Raw genomic sequence first — 16669 nt, forward strand, 5'->3', positions numbered from 1 at the left:
GAATCGGATTAAGTCATCTCCGACCGCTCTACCCAGAGATACCCAGAACCAAATTTACACCGGCCATCGACTTGAGCGGCAAAAAGCTCAATGTGAGTGGAGGTCCCTCATAGAGGCAGCCGGAAGTGTCCAATCTTTATACAGGATGGACGTAATATCAGTGTCCGGCGGGGAGAGCGAGTCGTTGAAGGATCCGGTGGTCGAAGTGGAAGCCGTTGATATGGCAGCCGTGGAGACGGAAAGGAAGATCAAAGCCGAAGATACGGCAGCTGTGGTGGGCGAGGCGTCCCATTCTGAGTATGAGTCTGACAGCGGTGACTCTGGAGAGGAATGGGAAACTCAGTCCCTGTACGAAGATGCGATTCAAGTACTGAAGGACGAGCAACTTCGCGATGGTGGTAAGCTCCATCTTTATGCGCCTGACTTATACGTGCCACTCCCTTCAGTAGTGTCTTTCCACTAACCATGATCCTGATCAGTGCCGGGTGCGTGCACTCTGGAAGAAGCCATTGCTTATCGCGAACGACTACATGAAATCGGAAAGGCTGCATTTGTTGAGGAAACGATCGCTCGCGATACTGTCACCGCGAAGAAGTTATGTACTGCGTTTGGAATCATGCCGCCAGCTTTCCTAGAAGGGGCCCCTGACGAAGCGTATCATCCTCTTCTTGCGATTGGGATTTCGCGCGAATTCTCGAGGCGGCCTAAACTTCCTCAATACAATACAATTGACGATGCCGTCCGGTTGCTCAAGGAGTCTAAGAATATCATTGTGTTGACTGGCGCAGGTGTAAGTTTCCTGATGGAAGGTGCTTGGTCGGCTAATCTTGTACTGACGAGTTTGGCAAGATCTCCACGAGTCTTGGAATCCCCGATTTTCGCTCGAAAGATACCGGACTCTATTCTCAGTTAGAACACCTGGGGCTAAGCGACCCTCAGGAGGTATTTGATATTCACGTGTTCCGTGAGGATCCAAATATCTTCTTCTCAATCGCGAAGGATATATTGCCTACGGAGAAGAAATTCTCACCCACTCATGCCTTCATCAAGCTCCTGCAGGATCAAGGGAAGCTGTTGACTAATTATACTCAAAACATCGACAACATTGAGGCCAACGCAGGTATTCTGCCGGAGAAAATCCTGCAATGTCACGGCTCTTTTGCGACGGCTACATGCGTCAAGTGTCATCACAAAGTGAAAGGCGAAGAGATTTTTGACGACATCAAAAAAGGCATTGTTCCCGAATGCGTGGCTTGCAAAGAGAGTCTCGAAGACGATTCTTTGAAGCCGCAAGGGCTCAAACGGAAACGGATGTCCAACGGAACGCAGAAGAGCAGGAAGAAGGACGGTGAGGACAGTTCGGAGGAGGAAGATTACGAGATTCCCACTCCTGGCGTTATGAAGGTGAGTAGGAAGTATCATGAAGGTGCTAAAAGCAACTGACAGCTAATTGTTATATAGCCTGACATTACATTCTTTGGCGAGGACTTGCCCGACGAGTTCGGCCGTCGTCTGCTTCATCACGACCGTGATAAAGTGGACTTGGTCATCGTAATTGGTACATCGTTGAAAGTAGCACCTGTGGCTGAAGTTCCGGGTGTTCTCCCACGCAATGTCCCTCAGATCTATATTTCTCGTACTGTACGTTACGCTTCAATCCCTTGGGCAATTCTGGCCTTGGAGCTGACCCATTTCTTAGCCTGTGACGCATACGTGCTTCGATATTGACCTCTTGGGTGATTGCGATGTGGTAGTCTCCGAGCTGTCTCGTCGGGCCGGTTGGGAGCTGAATCATGACATGATACCCCCCGATGAGAAGGTTGAGATTACTCGGGTCGAAGGATATGATTCACGATATGTATTTAAGGTTGCGGGCGCATAGCGACGGAGTCATGTCATGGTTATTTTGTTACTGTCTATCGGTTAGGGATGGCGCAGGTCTGTGGGTTTATTTTAATATTCTTGCAGTATCATCTGTCAGAGATCATACTAGGTTAAACTGAAGGCCAACTTCAGTAGATGTCTGTCATATATTCCCTCTTTTACGAAGTACACAAGAGCTAGAGCTAGCAAGATGCGAAATCCTCATCAAGATTTAAGCCCTTGAGGTCACTGAAGTTGCTTTCCAGGTGATCAGTAGATTTTGGTATCGAGACGAGGTGTTGTAGTGTATTGTCCTCTCTACCCATTCCCTACAGTGTGGGTTGGTCCGAGAGCAGCAGACTCCGTTTCGCGGCAAAAGTAGAAGAATCGATCAAAAAAAGTCACCACAGTCGACACAACCACCATTTGACGTCCCATACAGCCAAGGCTAGGCTGGATACATTCTTTCTTACCTATTCAAGCAAACTTAGGAGTGATAGATTGCTCTTATATCGCCTATCCAGAATCAAAGGCCGCATCTTGGCGTGGTGGCATCGCAATGGAATATTTGATCCGCTTCGCTCAAGTGCACGAAAGTTTTCGACGGCCGGAGATCCAAGCACTGGCAGCTCTGGCTGGAATCGACCTTGAGATTATTTCTTATAATGAATTTGTAGGTGTTCTTTTCAGGTTTTCCCCAGGCTGCGGTTCCCTTCCATGTTCGGAGTGTAACGATCTTGGAGGGTATTCAGATTGGAATTTTTGTTCCCCGCGCCTACATCATTCGGCAGAGATATCACATTATATGCATAGCTGACCGAAAAGAGCAGTCACCATATTGCATTGTCAAATTGGCAAATGAGGAAGCGGCACGAGGACTCATTGCTCGTAGCATCCTAGCGAAGGATATCTTCGAGCTCTGGGCTCAAGGCACTAACTATGAAGAAGTTCATAGCGACGTTCGCAGGCGGACTCAGCATCGCTGGAACAACTACAAGGAGGTCTCATTCCGTTTCACCATCGAGAGCTTTGCCGGAAAGCGAAGTAATGAAGAGAAACGAGAAATTATCCAGTCGTTCGCCTATCTTGACTTCCAGGGTCCCATTCGGATGAAAAACCCAGACGAGGATTTCTGGGTGCTAGAGGAGTATATCCCAGACGTTGCAATTTCAAAGAGGACGACCTCACCAAGTAAAACACGGCCGGCTGAATTACAAACTCCGCAGAAGATCTATTTCGGACGCTGGGTTGCTAACAGTAGCCGGGAGGCCATCAACAAGTACGACCTTAAGAAGCGCCGGTATATCAGCACCACATCGATGGACGCTGAATTGAGCCTAGTGACGGCTAATATGGCCCATGCAGCGCCAGGGAAGCTGTTCTTTGATCCGTTTGTCGGAACAGGAAGCTTCTGCGTTGCTGCTGCACACTTTGGCGCCCTGACTCTCGGCTCAGACATTGACGGACGCAGCTTTCGCGGCAAAGAGATGGGGAAGGGTAAGCCGATGGGAGTACTGTCGAATTTTCAGCAATATGGCACTCAAAGCAAATTCGTGGACGTCTTTACTTCCGATCTGACAAATACGCCTCTTCGCTCCAGTCAGTTCCTAGATGGCATCACTTGTGATCCTCCTTACGGTGTCCGTGAAGGACTTCGAGTCTTGGGAACTCGCGACGGGCGTGGGAAGGAAGAGGTCTTGATCGATGGGGTTCCAGCTCATTTGTAAGTTCGTAAGGACATATCGAGACATGATTTACTGATGCATCTTAAGGCGGCCGGACTACATTGCGCCGAAGAAACCTTACGGATTCGAGGCCATGCAGAATGACATCCTCAACTTCGCCTCGCGGACCTTAGTTACAAATGGACGGTTGGCTATGTGGATGCCAGCATCCAGCGACGAGGAAGGGGAATTGGCCATCCCGATGCATCCAAACTTAGAGGTTGTGTGTGTCTCTGTTCAGCCGTTCAACAACTGTAAGTTTCTGGGAAGAGCGCTCTGTAGAGCATCATGTCTTATTTGGCATCTTAGGGTCCCGACGCCTTATCACTTACCGCAGACTCCCAGAGGGAGAGACCTCAGACGTTTCTGTGGGACGAAGGAAAGCCGATTCAGAGGGAATATATGCTGATGAGCTTAATGCCTTCAGGAGAAAGGTGGGGACATTTCCTTCAGTCCTACTTCTGCAGCGAATATATGACTAACAGACGCTCAGTATTTCATGAAGAACCCCAATTCCAAGGCTAAATCCGGTACAGAAAGCGATGTATCTTAATAAGACGAAAGTTTGCTTAAAAATACAAAGGCATCCCACAATCCTTGTCACTTAATGCATTAAAAGACACACCTCACATAGGGCCAACTGGAAGCCCTGTTTGAGAGCCTCACAGGATAGAACGCGACGTAGGTAGCATATATAAACACAGATATAATGAAGAGCAGCATAAGGCTGCAATCTCACAGCTTCCCTTTTATCCTCTGATAACGCACCTCCGTAGCCGCCGCATTTAAATCAACGCCTTCCCTCTCTTCCACTCGGCGAACCTCCTTTGCCAGCTCTTCTCTCAACGCCTTGGCCAACGTCTCTCCCTCATCATCATCCAGCTCATCCCTCTGCCCCCGACCAAACATTACGAAACTCATTTTGGCTGCAGTAGCCGCAGGGTCCAACGGCGGCCGGGGAATGACATGGAAATGCACATGGGGAACCTGCTGCGCGGCCCTGATGCCTGTTCGATGCATGAGCCAGTGCTCTAACCAGACAAAGTGGATAGATAGCCTACCGTTATTCTGCACCACATTCCAACTCCAATCTGATTCTGTCTCTGTGCCAAAGATAGTTCTCATCACGACCCGCGAGATGATAGGGAGCCACTGACCGATCTGCGTGACCGTATCTTTTAGGGTTTTGCTCATGTAACCCGGAGGCAAAGGTTAGAAGATATACTGACCTCTCTGCTGACTTCCACGTCCATGTCTTTCAGCTTCTCGTGGTGATCTCTCGTGACGACGAGAACATGGCCCCTTGTCAATGGCATGATGTCCAAAAAGGCCAGGACATATGGGGTCGAGAGTACAAGGTGCGCATGCGTTTCTTGCGTCGTATCTGTGGGGATGATAGCTAATTCTTGTGCGCTATCCTGTTTGTGCTGAGGACGGAATATCGATGGAGGGATGGGAGGATATGCTGCTGCGATGCGGCAGAAGGGGCATGACGCGGATGACGACGGTACAGTCATCTTGTTTCTCTGTCTCAATAGAGCTTAGACTGGGTCTTTGTTTATGAGAACATCAATAGGTATGGTAGCGAGCGCTTGGTAGTCTGGAGCAGAGATTCAACTGCCGGGGTGCATTGAGGGGACGATTGGCCTCAAAGCAGGGTATCTCTACAAGTAGAAAAGCTATGGACTCTCAGTCAATGTACCAGGAAGATCGTGACTCCAACACTTCAACCGATTTGGAATGGTTGTGCCTCTGACCTGATAAATTCAGAGTGGCCGGCATCAGTGATTCGGTGTGATACTCCTCACTAGGGACCTCGGCTATAGATCTTCTCAGCTACCTAACCATCCTATACTGATCTGTGGTGTTGCTCTACCCCATGTTGGACTTCTGGTAGTGAGAGCTACTCAACAATCTAAATGAAAACTTAAAGGCAAATGCAGAATTGTTTGAATATATATTATACTCTGATTTCTATTTATAGCTACGCTTCTTGCTGATCCATGCATCTCAACAGAACTTTGACACTCCGAATTAGCTGCGTACAACGGACACTCGGCGCATACGGAAGGCTAGTAAGGTGATCGAACCAAAAATAAGTCAAGTGGAAGTACATTTCCAACCCTAAAGCTTTCAACAGTTGTGATACCCGTAGGCGGGCAAGAAGAGAAATGTGTAGAAGGTATCAATCAAAGCTTGTGCGAAACAACCCCGAAGACAGTGCCGAAACCAAAACGAGCTGAAATAACTTAAACAGACGATGCGCCAGACACCCCGAGAGAAGCGGATAATGCCAACGTACGCAAACTGGAAAACAGAAATGCCGTCATAACCGTATGCAAGAGGTGCCCTTTTACCATCACAAACAAACAAATGCCGACATATAACTTGAATTGAACCCGTTGCTCTAACACGGAGATATGTGGCATATCGAGGCCATGATCAGCATGCTAGCACAACATCAATGCGCGTTTATTCACTTTCTTTGATGAAGTTGTACGGTTCTGTGAGTGCGCTATCAATGTACAAGTGATGGTATTTCTTGGCCCACTGCCGGGTAAGGATGGAGGCTAGGCAGACCGATCAGCTCATGTTGGATTCCGACGGCATGACCTTGAAGAGCTTACCCTTGAGGAATTTTTTGCTTGCGTATTTCTTGAAGAACGCTTCGTGACATACAGGACGGTGAAGGTAGTCGATCATCAATCGGAAGACAGGGTCGATCTCTTCCTCGGTATAGCCAGCATAGTGCGCTAGGGTGGCGTCCTAGTTTGAGTTAGCTTTTACAAGTCACTCTGCCTCACAAGTGCGAGGGTCCTTACCCAAGCCCCACGTTCCAGGATCAGCCGAGCAAGGTACATCGCGGCTGCGGCGACGTGGCTTTGAGGATAGCACATGAAGCGGTGATCCAAAAGGCTAATCTCCATGAGGTACTTGCCGAGGGTACGAGTCTGAATGTCATAATTGTCTGCCTTCGAAATACGACGGAGGAAGTTCATGGGGTTGGGATAGCTCATGTTGTACTCGAGAGTGGCTAGGATGTGGCGTTCGGCATCAAGAATCTCCTTGTCTGTAAATGTTTCGTCTGCAACGTGACTGAAGTTGGCCACATGGGGTGAAAGAACTTCCTCATATTTGGAAGCAATGAACATGGCTGCAACTCCGACCAATTGAAGGCGATCAAGGGCGACGACTTCAGCGGAAAGGAAACGGTCGATGATGTTCACAGCGAGAAAAAGTGTCTCGGGGAGGAGACGGAAGCGTGTGTGAACTTCAATCAGCCAGTCGACAAGAATGCCACGCATCTTCCACTCGAGGTCGGGTTGGTGATCAATGTAGTGAGGGTTGGGCAATGTCTCCAACTCCAGGTCCCTGAGGTAGTCAAAGATCTCCACTACATATTCAGCGGCCATCAGAGGATCGTCCAAATCTTCAGTGTCCAGGTCGTCGACTACGTCCTCAGGCTTCTTGGCGACTTCGGGCTCAGTGGCAATCACAGCATCTTCCTTCGCTGTAGAGACCTCCACTGTTGTCTTCTTCTCGGTGGTCTTCTTCTCGACTTCGACTTTCTTGCGCGGCGGTTCCTCAACCTGCAGGGACTTCTCCTGTACCGATTTCTGGCTGGACGTCCGTTTCATTTGTGTGCTGCCGATACCAGAGCCACTTCCGGGACGCTTTCCCTCAACCGCAGGCTTCTCCTTCTTCGCGTTATCTTTGGCACCCAAGGCGGTACGCGATGAGTTGGTCCGGCTCAGCTTTTGAATACCGCCAGTCTGCATGGTAGCTTTCGACGTTAAGCCGACCTTGCCAGACGCGGCTTTCTTCGTTTCCTTGGCCTCGCCGTTTTCCGTTTTTGTAACATTGCTGACATCTCCAAGCGCAGCACGTCTTCTTTGTGTTCCCGTTGTCGTCGAATTGGTGGCGGCCTTCTTGCTCTGAAGGGGCTTTTTGGCAGCCGCAGTGGTTGTTGGAACATCTCCTGCAGACAGAGCAGCGGCCTTTGCCCGTGTCAGACGCGTCGACGGCCCGTTCTCGTCATTTTCGTTCATTGTACCTCGCGTACGAAGACCTCGGGCCTGTTACAAGTTCAATCAGAATACAATTGCAGATCATCAAACCGGAGAGCACAATGGCTTTCGAAAGATGGTACGTAGAAGTATTACGCGTGTCTCTCATGGGGAGAACTTACCGGAGGCATGATGCTGAAAAGAAGAGGAAGAAGTACGTAGGAGAGCGGAGGAAAAAGAAAGGAGATATACTGTAGCTATTGTCGACCTGCAGAAGCTCTCCAGTCAGCATTCCAGGAGATCACCCCGGTGGGGATAGAATACCTGAGAGCCAAGGCGCAGGTTGCACGTACCACGCGTGGAATTGCGTTCAATGACCAGCAATTCAACTTGAAGGAGAATTCCTAGTTAGTGGAAGGGAATTTTGTTGCAGAGTCGTCAAAAATAGTCGCATATATGGGTCCAATGATGTTGTTGACAGAACCTGTTGAGGTCTCAAATCACGTCCTATTCGGGCGTGCAAAACAAGTAGAACTTCGTGTCGGCGAGCAGATTCTCATGAAATGCCTCGATGGCTAGAGATGACACGCGAAGAACTGGTGATTGCGTGTTTTCGAGGTGCTTTTCGCTGTCTTGAAGAAGCAGTACTGCTGGGTGGTGTAAAGAAGGTTGGTAAAGTTGACAGGGCAAAGGCGATGTTTGGCCCTACGCTTAGCGTGGAAACAAACTAAGCTGGCAAAGCTGCCCCACAGCACAACCACCCGGTTGTATGATGAAGATACCGCGTAGAAGATAGAAGCGCCAGTCTTGACAGACCTCGTATAAAGTATGAAGTATGAACTACTTGGCTCAATTAATATCATTGATGAGCGAAGAATGGCGTTTGATAAAAGAGATATACAAGGCACTTTATGAGACACCGCAAAGAGCCAAAGTAAAGACGGACGGAAAGGGGTGTGACGGTAATAGAAGGAAGTCTCACAGATGGTAAGGTAATACCTATCTTAGAATACCTAGGTATTGTATGGATATTCACTGGACGGACAAGAAAAAGTATTGAAACCTCAGGTACCTGCTACAGGGCTGCCAGTTCGACTGCCAAATTATTATTTTCGACGGTGCTCCAACTGATGAGGCATATTAAATATACCTACTCAAATACTGGATTGTTTCCATTATATTCATAAAGTGACAGCTCTCTACACGTTAGGATGCAATGAAGGTAACCAGAAGGAAACAAGGAAAGTAGGTAGGTAATGTATGAATACGAAAACCTCCGTATAGATATCGTCATCAAATGAACGATTATGTACAGTTGTGGAGGCTCCCAGTCAAACGAGTATCGATGCCTGAAAAGTTTGTCCCCAGGCAGGAAGGCAGGACAGACGCCATCGCAGTTGTAATCCAGGGCGCGCCCAACCACCAAAACATTACGTTGTTGCCCAGCAACCGGCTGAACCTTTGAACTTTCTGTTGGACGTGTTTTCGTGTCGCGCAGTCCCGTGATCTCAGTGCTGTGCCACAATTTGCGTGAGGTGGCCGTGCAGTAAGTCAGGTGATCTTTTGCGAGCCACATCCGCACCGAAGAGTCGAAAGCAATTTTCCGGAGGGCAAGCAGATCACGACGACACTCCCATTGGCGAAGGAGTGTTGTCATCGGTTTTGGTGTCTCGGTCTTGTCTCTAATTGTATCGTTAGCATTGAGTGGTTATGCTTCACCATTGATTGCTTACTTGCTTCTCAAATTACGCAGTCCGAATCTCGCAGTTCCGGCAGCGCTTAGAATATTTCCAATCTATCGAGATACAACTGAACATCATGCTTCAACCTCGATTCGCTTTAACGGGTCTTCGCCTACCCTTTAGATGCCTTTCTTCAGTCTCATCACGAGCATATGCAACAGTCATCCACGGGCAAGAGAAGCCCTCAGTCGAAGACTCATCCACCTCCACCTTCGATCCAAGCATCGCCTTTGCCCCTCCACCAACCCGTGATGATGCTGGCGTTCTCCTGCGAAAGTACAAGCCACGGACTCCCGGTATCAGACATTTGCGAAGGCCAATCAATGACCATTTGTGGAAGGGACGACCGGTGCACAAGTTGACATTCCCCAAACGGGGCCAGGGCAAGGGTGGTCGGAACAACACGGGTAGGGTCACTGTTCGGCACCGTGGTGGTGGTCACAAACGTCGCATTCGAATTGTCGACTTTGCACGAACTGCTCCCGGGCCGCATCTGGTAGAACGCATTGAACATGACCCTGGGCGAAGTGCCCATATCGCACTTGTGCGCAGCCAAGAAACCCAGAAGCTGAGCTATATCCTGGCTGCGGAAGGTATGAGAGCGGGCGACGTTGTTCAGAGTTATATGTCTGGTATTCCGGAGGATCTTTGGAAGAGCATGGGAGGTACCGTTGATCCTGGTGTTCTCGCTGCCAGGACCGCTTGGAGAGGAAATTGCTTGCCCTTGCACATGATTCCCGTAGGTACTTTGATATTCAACGTTGGACTTCGTCCCGGCAAGGGGGGTCAGCTGTGCCGGAGCGCGGGCACCTACGCAACTGTCATCTCAAAGGGCAGCGATACTAAAACCAGGGACAACGAAGTAGAAACCCAGGAAGATGGAACGGAAGTTCAGAAACCCCTCTCGCAACGGGAGAAGCAGAAGCAAGAACGTATCGCTCAACATGTCACCATTCGTCTCCAAAGCGGTGAAGTTCGACTTATTCACAAAGACTGCTGCGCGACGGTTGGAGTGGCCAGCAATCCTAACCATCAGTATCGGCAACTCGGTAAGGCGGGTCGGGCACGCTGGTTGAATATCCGTCCCACAGTCCGTGGTGTGGCCATGAACGCTGCCGATCACCCTCACGGTGGTGGACGTGGTAAGTCGAAGGGTAACGTTGATCCAAAGAGTCCTTGGGGTCTACCGGTATGTACATGCGTAATCGCGGGACTGAATGCGTTATGATATTCATTCACTGACGCCTTGAGCAGGCCAAATCCGGCTACAAAACTCGGCCCAAGTGGAAGATCAACAAGGCAGTGGTGGTCCCGAGAGTCCGCAACCAAGGCAAGCGTCGCAGAGGCTACAACTGAGCTTCTCTCTCTGTGTTCGTCGTCATTCTCCCCGCCTTTACTGCATCGGGGGACTATTTATCCATAATTCCAATGGGTAGACAAGCGCAAAGGCTGTGTCGCTGATTCAGCATCGTGACATGTTCTTCTTCTTTTCAGTTCCTCATTGTATTCGAGTATTCTCATGTTTAAATGCGGAGGATGGGTCCTCCGCTCACACTGTATCATATTTTGTCTCGATTCGGGCGCCAGGCATGCTGTCTTCGATATCTTCCAAACTTCTTGTGATTATTACCTCGCTGTTATGGATGATAGATTGTATTTCCATACATTTGCCATGGCTATCACGTTTATGCGGTCGAAATACACAGAATTCACTGGAGAAAAAGATCTCCTCTTGAGACCCTATTTGTCTTACTGTGAAGCATGTTCAGGGAACTTTAAGCCAAGACCGACGTACATTACGCCATTCATATGGCTGACGGTGGCTTCTGTTGATAACGAGGCCACCACTCTCAGGAACAGCTTGTCGTATCTAGGCTCCCAGAAGAAACTCGATGCGATATGGCTCATAATTCATTTAGGCTGATAACACAGACCATTACGAGTGCCTCGAGGCTGGCTTTTTCGAGGACGCGGGGTGATCAGTTCTAGAATGGGGATTCGTGGCGCTGTCAGCCCGTCACCAACCTAAAATGATCAACGCCAACGAATCTTCCTGACTGCCTATTCTCGACCTGAGCATGACACTTCTCTCCTAAATTTTCTTCTTCTTCAACTCACTTTCACGCCTTCCAATGCTGTATTGGTATGTCTTTTCGTTCTTCGTCATTGAGGTCGTGAAACCTCCGTTCTTGCGCGTTTGTCGAGTCGCATAGTCCCGAGAGCCAGTGGCTTATCTTTAGCGATACGTTTTTACCAACCTCTGCTCTACTACCAAGCCATGGCAGATCTCTTCGGCGAGAACTTCCTAAGCATAACCTCTTCTTCCTCCCAGTTACGGCCTACAACGACAGACCATGACGCACCACCAGCATCCACTGGCCATGGCGACGCGGATAATCTCCATCTTCCTCGTACCAAGCGCATCGCATGTGTTGTATGTCGGCGACGGAAGCTGAGATGCGATGGAAAGAGGCCGAGCTGCGGGACTTGCTCCCGATTAGGTCATGAATGTGCTTACGATGAGGTTCGCAAAAAGAGTGGTCCAAAGCGGGGTTATGTGAAGCAGCTGGAAGCTCGGCTTGGTACGTGATATCCTTTCCTTTTGGTGTTGTCTCCAAACAGGAGGTTCTGCACATTGCATATCGCTAATGTTAGTCCCTGTGAAGCCCAGGTCGAGAACCTGTTAAGAACCCAAGAGCCGAGTGCCGCCCAGACTCAAGAAAATCATAACCATAATCCAGCGTCGAATGAAAATGAGATGACGAACTTACCGGACGTTCCCTTACTCCCAACCGATCTCAACACCTCTCTTTCACCTCCGCAGCCAATAGTTGAGCATCAGCCTTTATCTCAGGCATACCTACCGTCAGGACTCCATACCGGGGGTAACTTTGGTTGGGATATGTTGGGTCTGGGACTCGAGGAACCGTTGCCAACTCAGGATGTTATCGATGAATTGTACGCCTATATCATTTCTCGCATCTCTATATCATTATCTCATGACTTGACAGGAACCAAATCTATTTCGACAAAGTGCATCCTTCGTTACCCTTCTTGCATCGTCCGAGACATCTAGCAGCCATGAACTTAGCCTACAACATACGACCTGCTGTGTGTCTACAGTATATGACCTGGTGTCATGCAGCCTCTGTGAGCGACAAATACTCAAACCTGCATGCTCTTTTCTATCAGCGGGCGAGGAAATACGCTGAACTGGATGAAATGAAAGGCTTCGGGGAGAGCATTGTTACTCTGGCACACTGCCAAACATGGCTCCTGATCAGCACATACGAGTTCAAGATGATGTATTTCCCACGAGCGTGGCTCAGTAGCGGCAAAGCTACACGACTGGCGCTCATGATGGGCCTGAATCGGCTAGACGGTTTGGGTCCCGAAGTGAAGCAATCGCTACCACCACCTAGAGACTGGACAGAAAAGGAAGAGCGACGAAGAACCTTCTGGATGGCATTCTGCATTGATCGCTACGCTAGTGCCGGAACCGGATGGCCCGTCATTATTGATGAAAGAGATGTCAGTTTCGTACCTTATTTCCCCAGGGCTCCCTTACAGGCTACAGCCTGATTGACAGCAATTACTGACCAGCGCGATAGATCATGACGAATTTACCCGCCAGTGAAACATCGTTTGTTAAGAGTAAACCCGAGCGTACTCTACGTCTCAGCAGCGTTATGCGAGGGGAAGGAATCGCGACTCTGTCATCTCTCGCAAGTGTTGTACTGCTGTCAAGCATGTTCGGTCGCAACCTTGCCCACCTCCATCGCCCTGATCCGCAAGATAACGACCACGATCTAAATGGCGAGTATTGGAAAAGGCACAGATGTCTTGACAATATTTTACTCCATTTCGCGTTGACAATGCCCAGCCATCTGCGGCTTCCAGCTGGAATAGCCGACCCGAATGTGGTCTTCTGCAACATGGCTATCCAGACGTCGACTATTTGTCTACACCAAGCTGCCATTTTTAAAGCGGAGAAGAACAAGATGCCCGATCAGATCATCACCGAAAGCAAGCGGAGGTGCATTGTTGCAGCGGACCAAATTTCGAGCATCATGAAAATGATCAGTCATACAGATCTGACTCTTGTTCGTCCTTCCACCTTTCGTTGAGCGTCCACCGCGCTAATTTGCCATAGATGAATCCCTTCATGTCCTTCTGTGTGTACGTCGCCGCCCGGGTCTTCGTGCAGTATCTGCAGTCGCGGCCCGATGACTCGGCTGCTCGTTCATCTTTGCAGTTTTTCTTCTCAGCTCTTGATGCTTTGAAGAACAAGAACCCCATGACGGAGTCATTTCTTGTACAGCTGGACGTTGACATCGAGGGAACAGCGTTCCGCGATATTCGGCGTCCAACGGGTGAGACGCCGCTGGAAAGGGTAAGGCCACACACCACAGTTTCAATGGACAATGTCAAACTGGAATTGCAAATCTCACCTTGTATTAGGTTCCTAGTTTTGTGAAAGACTGCGCCTCCATACTGCCTGTTCACAACGAGTTCCAGCCCTCCGCCTCACTTCCAAATCGCCAAAGGCGAACACCAGCGCAGGGCCAGAACTCGGGGGGTGCACCACTGGCTGGACCTTCGCAATCTTTCGTTGACCCGTCATATAATCTCAGCTCCGGGCCTGAGACGGTAGGCTCGGGGACAGATATGGATCTTTCGCCAGGTTTCGACGACAATGGAAATCCGATATCAGAAGGCTCAACATCGTCGGCTGTGAAATCCTCCTCAAATACATCTTACGTCGGCGCTAGTAGCACATCATCGCCAAAGGTACGACAACATTCGCCCCTCAATTTCTCGAATCGAACACCCAGCCATACGCTCGGTAGCAGTGAGTCGGTGCACGCGCCATCGGGCACCGCGAATACTGGGCAATTTGACGGTTTTGCGTACAATGATACTATCTTTTCAACCGACGCGATATCATCTCTCGATACTTCTGTTCCAGACCCACCATTTCCCATTCCTCCATCATGGGATATTGCTGCTATGCAGACATCCAACGGAGAAAATACCAATATAACTCCCGGGACAACGGGGTCTCTCAGCGAGACCCAGTGGGCAGAACTCCTCAATTCCAATAACTGGGACGCCTGGCGAAACCAAGGCTAAACCGAGAAGGCGACCTTCGACGGTCACCATTGTCGAGGCAACCTGCAACCTTCTCAAAAACGCAGGTCTGGAATTTGACTGAGTGTTTAAGCTCATCTGCTGGATATTCGTGATACCCTTACGCTGGGCAGGTGTCTGGTAACGGCTAAGTCACGATTTGTGGTCTTGAAATTTGGAGTTTCGGTGTATATGACTACTTGGAGTCTTTTCATGATGTACATGATAACATCTAAGGTATGGAGGAAATATCGTGTTTTTGTATAATGTTCTATCAGTACATACCGGATTCATCACTTAGAAATAGCCCCAATGCAACACATCCAGGAGCAAAGATACCACATTCCATAATCCGGCTCAGTTTTCGCCAACAAATCAGTCTTCCAGACCTATTACATCCTACAGTACGACGAGCAAGGCTGGGGAAGCTCCATAACATGGAATACTAGGCCTCATAAGCTTCCACCAGCGGCACCGACAATCTTCAGTCCTCCGGCACCCGCACTTCCAGGCCCGTCAGCCGTGGTCGAATATGCAAGCCAGTAACGCGAGGGATGCCATGCAACAGTGGGAATACCAGATGCACTGCTGCCACCCGTAGGAACCGTGTAGACGCTCTCTCCTGTTTCAGCATGGAAGATCTCCAGGCCGTTCCCGCCGCAGCCTACCTCGTCGCAGGCGCCGCAAACAAAACGCCCATCGAAGCTCCAGCTTACGCCACGAACTGCCCCCCCGTTGCTACTCGAGACTGTGCGCCGGCAGATCCAATCCGTTGTATCCCAGAGCGAGATCAGAGCGTCGCTGCCGCCGACGGCGAGGTACCGGCCTGTCGGCGCGAGGGCTATAGAGAGACATGCGGATGTGTGTGCGTGAAGGGTGTGCAGGACATCGAAGGACGGGTACGACATGATTTTGACTGTGCCTTCGCCTGTTGTGGCGAAGAGATGCAGGTCGGGAGAGGTGGGAGTGGGGATATGGTGAGAGAAGGTCGTTGCGTTGGTCTGGACGGGCTGTGGATGGGATTCTAGTGCGGTGTAGGTTGTTGTTCCTTCTTTTGAAGTCGGAGATGATGTAGGGGGGAAATTGGTGATGCCGTCTGTCAGAATATGTGATGAAGAGGGCGATTCTATCGAAATGGGGACCAAGGTGTCATCCTGGGATCCGAAAAAGTCAGTCCGCTTTCGACACGTCGCTTTCCCATGGCTCATGCTCCGAGTTCGTGTTGATGAATTCCGAAGACCCAAGTGTAAAGCATGGGTTCTTTCAACACACCTTTCTTCCCGCCATGAGGATCCTGCCATCCGCCGACCAGGACATCGTGAATGCCTCTCCGCCGACATCGAGACGGCTTACACAAGTCTTCGATCGCACATCCCAAAACCTGACGGTACCATCCGTCGAGCAACTCGCCAGCTCCGAGTCTTTAACTGGGTTGAATAACACTTTCTCGATGCCCGCGGAATGGCCGCGCAGTTCCGTCGAGTATTTGACTGCTGGACGCTCGGGGTTCCAGATGCGAAGGGTTCGATCGGCCGAGCCTGTAGCAATGAGCTGTCCGGTAGGGTTCCACGCTATCGTGCGGATACTGTGGCAGAGAAGCGACAACCGCGGTCAGCTCGGGGGTTCTGAATGTGAGGTCACCAAGTGAGCGAAAATAAGACGCACGTATGGGACCCAGGGCCCCTTGCAATGGGGTCATGATAGCTTTGAGTCTTGAGGCTACCGAACGCGAAAGCGAATCGCTCCTTTGGTAGGAGATTTCGTCGTGGAGGAGGAGCCATCGCTTGCTCCTGCTGTGAGGGAGCTGCGGGCAGAACTGTGTGCGACACCCTAGAGCAAGTGGACACCCACATGCATGCCCCGAAGGGCTGTGGTTCGAGCTACTGGGAGTTGACCCTCGCGAGTGGCAAGAGAAAGCCCAAAATATATACAAGACCAGACTAATATTGATAGCGGGTCAACTGCAGAGGATTGCTCAGCAAAGGGCGCATGAGAACGTTGGGAGCAATCGATAATCGTCTGTTGCACTTATCAGGCTAAGATAGGATTCGTGCCTCAGGCAGAAAAATCTAGAGCAAGCGATTTCCTTGTTATGAAGTTGAGGGCAATTCATGCAATAATCGATTAGTCGAGGTTCAAGTCACATCTACTGCATAAGATCTATACGAGGTCTCCTCGATGATTGGCGTTTAAAGATGGTTCC

The 16669-nt window shown here is 49.9% G+C and overlaps 7 protein-coding genes across 7 annotated transcripts; 4 read left to right on the top strand and 3 right to left on the bottom strand.

Moving 5' to 3' along the window:
• Nucleotides 1-31: 31 nt before the first annotated feature.
• On the top strand, nt 32-2115 carry AFUA_4G12120 (putative histone deacetylase SIR2). Its single transcript, XM_746525.2, has 5 exons — nt 32-398; nt 480-790; nt 850-1404; nt 1462-1641; nt 1700-2115. Exons 1-5 carry the CDS (start codon nt 146-148, stop codon nt 1880-1882), a joined length of 1482 nt encoding a protein of 493 aa, XP_751618.1. The 5' UTR covers nt 32-145; the 3' UTR covers nt 1883-2115.
• A 141-nt stretch (nt 2116-2256) lies between these two features.
• On the top strand, nt 2257-4195 carry AFUA_4G12140 (tRNA (guanine-N2-)-methyltransferase; the record flags this gene model as incomplete). The annotated part of the gene is made up of 5 exons (XM_746524.2): nt 2257-2542; nt 2565-3586; nt 3636-3841; nt 3925-4021; nt 4171-4195. Exons 1-5 carry the CDS (start codon nt 2423-2425, stop codon nt 4193-4195), a joined length of 1470 nt encoding a protein of 489 aa, XP_751617.1. The 5' UTR covers nt 2257-2422.
• Nucleotides 4196-4322: 127 nt separating this feature from the next.
• Nucleotides 4323-5491, bottom strand: AFUA_4G12150 (HIT family protein; the record flags this gene model as incomplete). Its single annotated transcript, XM_746523.3, has 3 exons — nt 4817-5491; nt 4649-4748; nt 4323-4594 (listed from the first exon to the last, which is right to left on the bottom strand). The coding sequence occupies exons 1-3, from the start codon at nt 5102-5104 to the stop codon at nt 4323-4325; spliced, it is 660 nt and encodes a 219-aa protein (XP_751616.2). The 5' UTR covers nt 5105-5491.
• A 23-nt stretch (nt 5492-5514) lies between these two features.
• On the bottom strand, nt 5515-8813 carry AFUA_4G12160 (B-type cyclin nimE). Its single transcript, XM_746522.3, has 5 exons — nt 7919-8813; nt 7777-7862; nt 6410-7663; nt 6215-6353; nt 5515-6157 (listed from the first exon to the last, which is right to left on the bottom strand). The coding sequence occupies exons 2-5, from the start codon at nt 7783-7785 to the stop codon at nt 6060-6062; spliced, it is 1500 nt and encodes a 499-aa protein (XP_751615.2). The 5' UTR covers nt 7786-7862; nt 7919-8813; the 3' UTR covers nt 5515-6059.
• A 341-nt stretch (nt 8814-9154) lies between these two features.
• On the top strand, nt 9155-11078 carry AFUA_4G12170 (mitochondrial 54S ribosomal protein uL2m). The gene is made up of 2 exons (XM_746521.2): nt 9155-10525; nt 10591-11078. Exons 1-2 carry the CDS (start codon nt 9413-9415, stop codon nt 10690-10692), a joined length of 1215 nt encoding a protein of 404 aa, XP_751614.1. The 5' UTR covers nt 9155-9412; the 3' UTR covers nt 10693-11078.
• A 79-nt stretch (nt 11079-11157) lies between these two features.
• AFUA_4G12180 (putative C6 transcription factor Prf) lies at nt 11158-14469 on the top strand (the record flags this gene model as incomplete). Its single annotated transcript, XM_746520.2, has 8 exons — nt 11158-11336; nt 11508-11540; nt 11622-11918; nt 12003-12294; nt 12348-12867; nt 12948-13439; nt 13490-13729; nt 13798-14469. Exons 1-8 carry the CDS (start codon nt 11327-11329, stop codon nt 14467-14469), a joined length of 2556 nt encoding a protein of 851 aa, XP_751613.1. The 5' UTR covers nt 11158-11326.
• Nucleotides 14470-14918: 449 nt separating this feature from the next.
• AFUA_4G12190 (uncharacterized protein) lies at nt 14919-16456 on the bottom strand (the record flags this gene model as incomplete). The annotated part of the gene is made up of 3 exons (XM_077804653.1): nt 16132-16456; nt 15739-16051; nt 14919-15620 (listed from the first exon to the last, which is right to left on the bottom strand). The coding sequence occupies exons 1-3, from the start codon at nt 16317-16319 to the stop codon at nt 14919-14921; spliced, it is 1203 nt and encodes a 400-aa protein (XP_077660795.1). The 5' UTR covers nt 16320-16456.
• Between the last annotated feature and the right edge of the window lie 213 nt (nt 16457-16669).

Source organism: Aspergillus fumigatus, chromosome 4, assembly GCF_000002655.1.
Source record: "Aspergillus fumigatus Af293 chromosome 4, whole genome shotgun sequence".
NCBI lineage: Eukaryota > Fungi > Ascomycota > Eurotiomycetes > Eurotiales > Aspergillaceae > Aspergillus > Aspergillus fumigatus.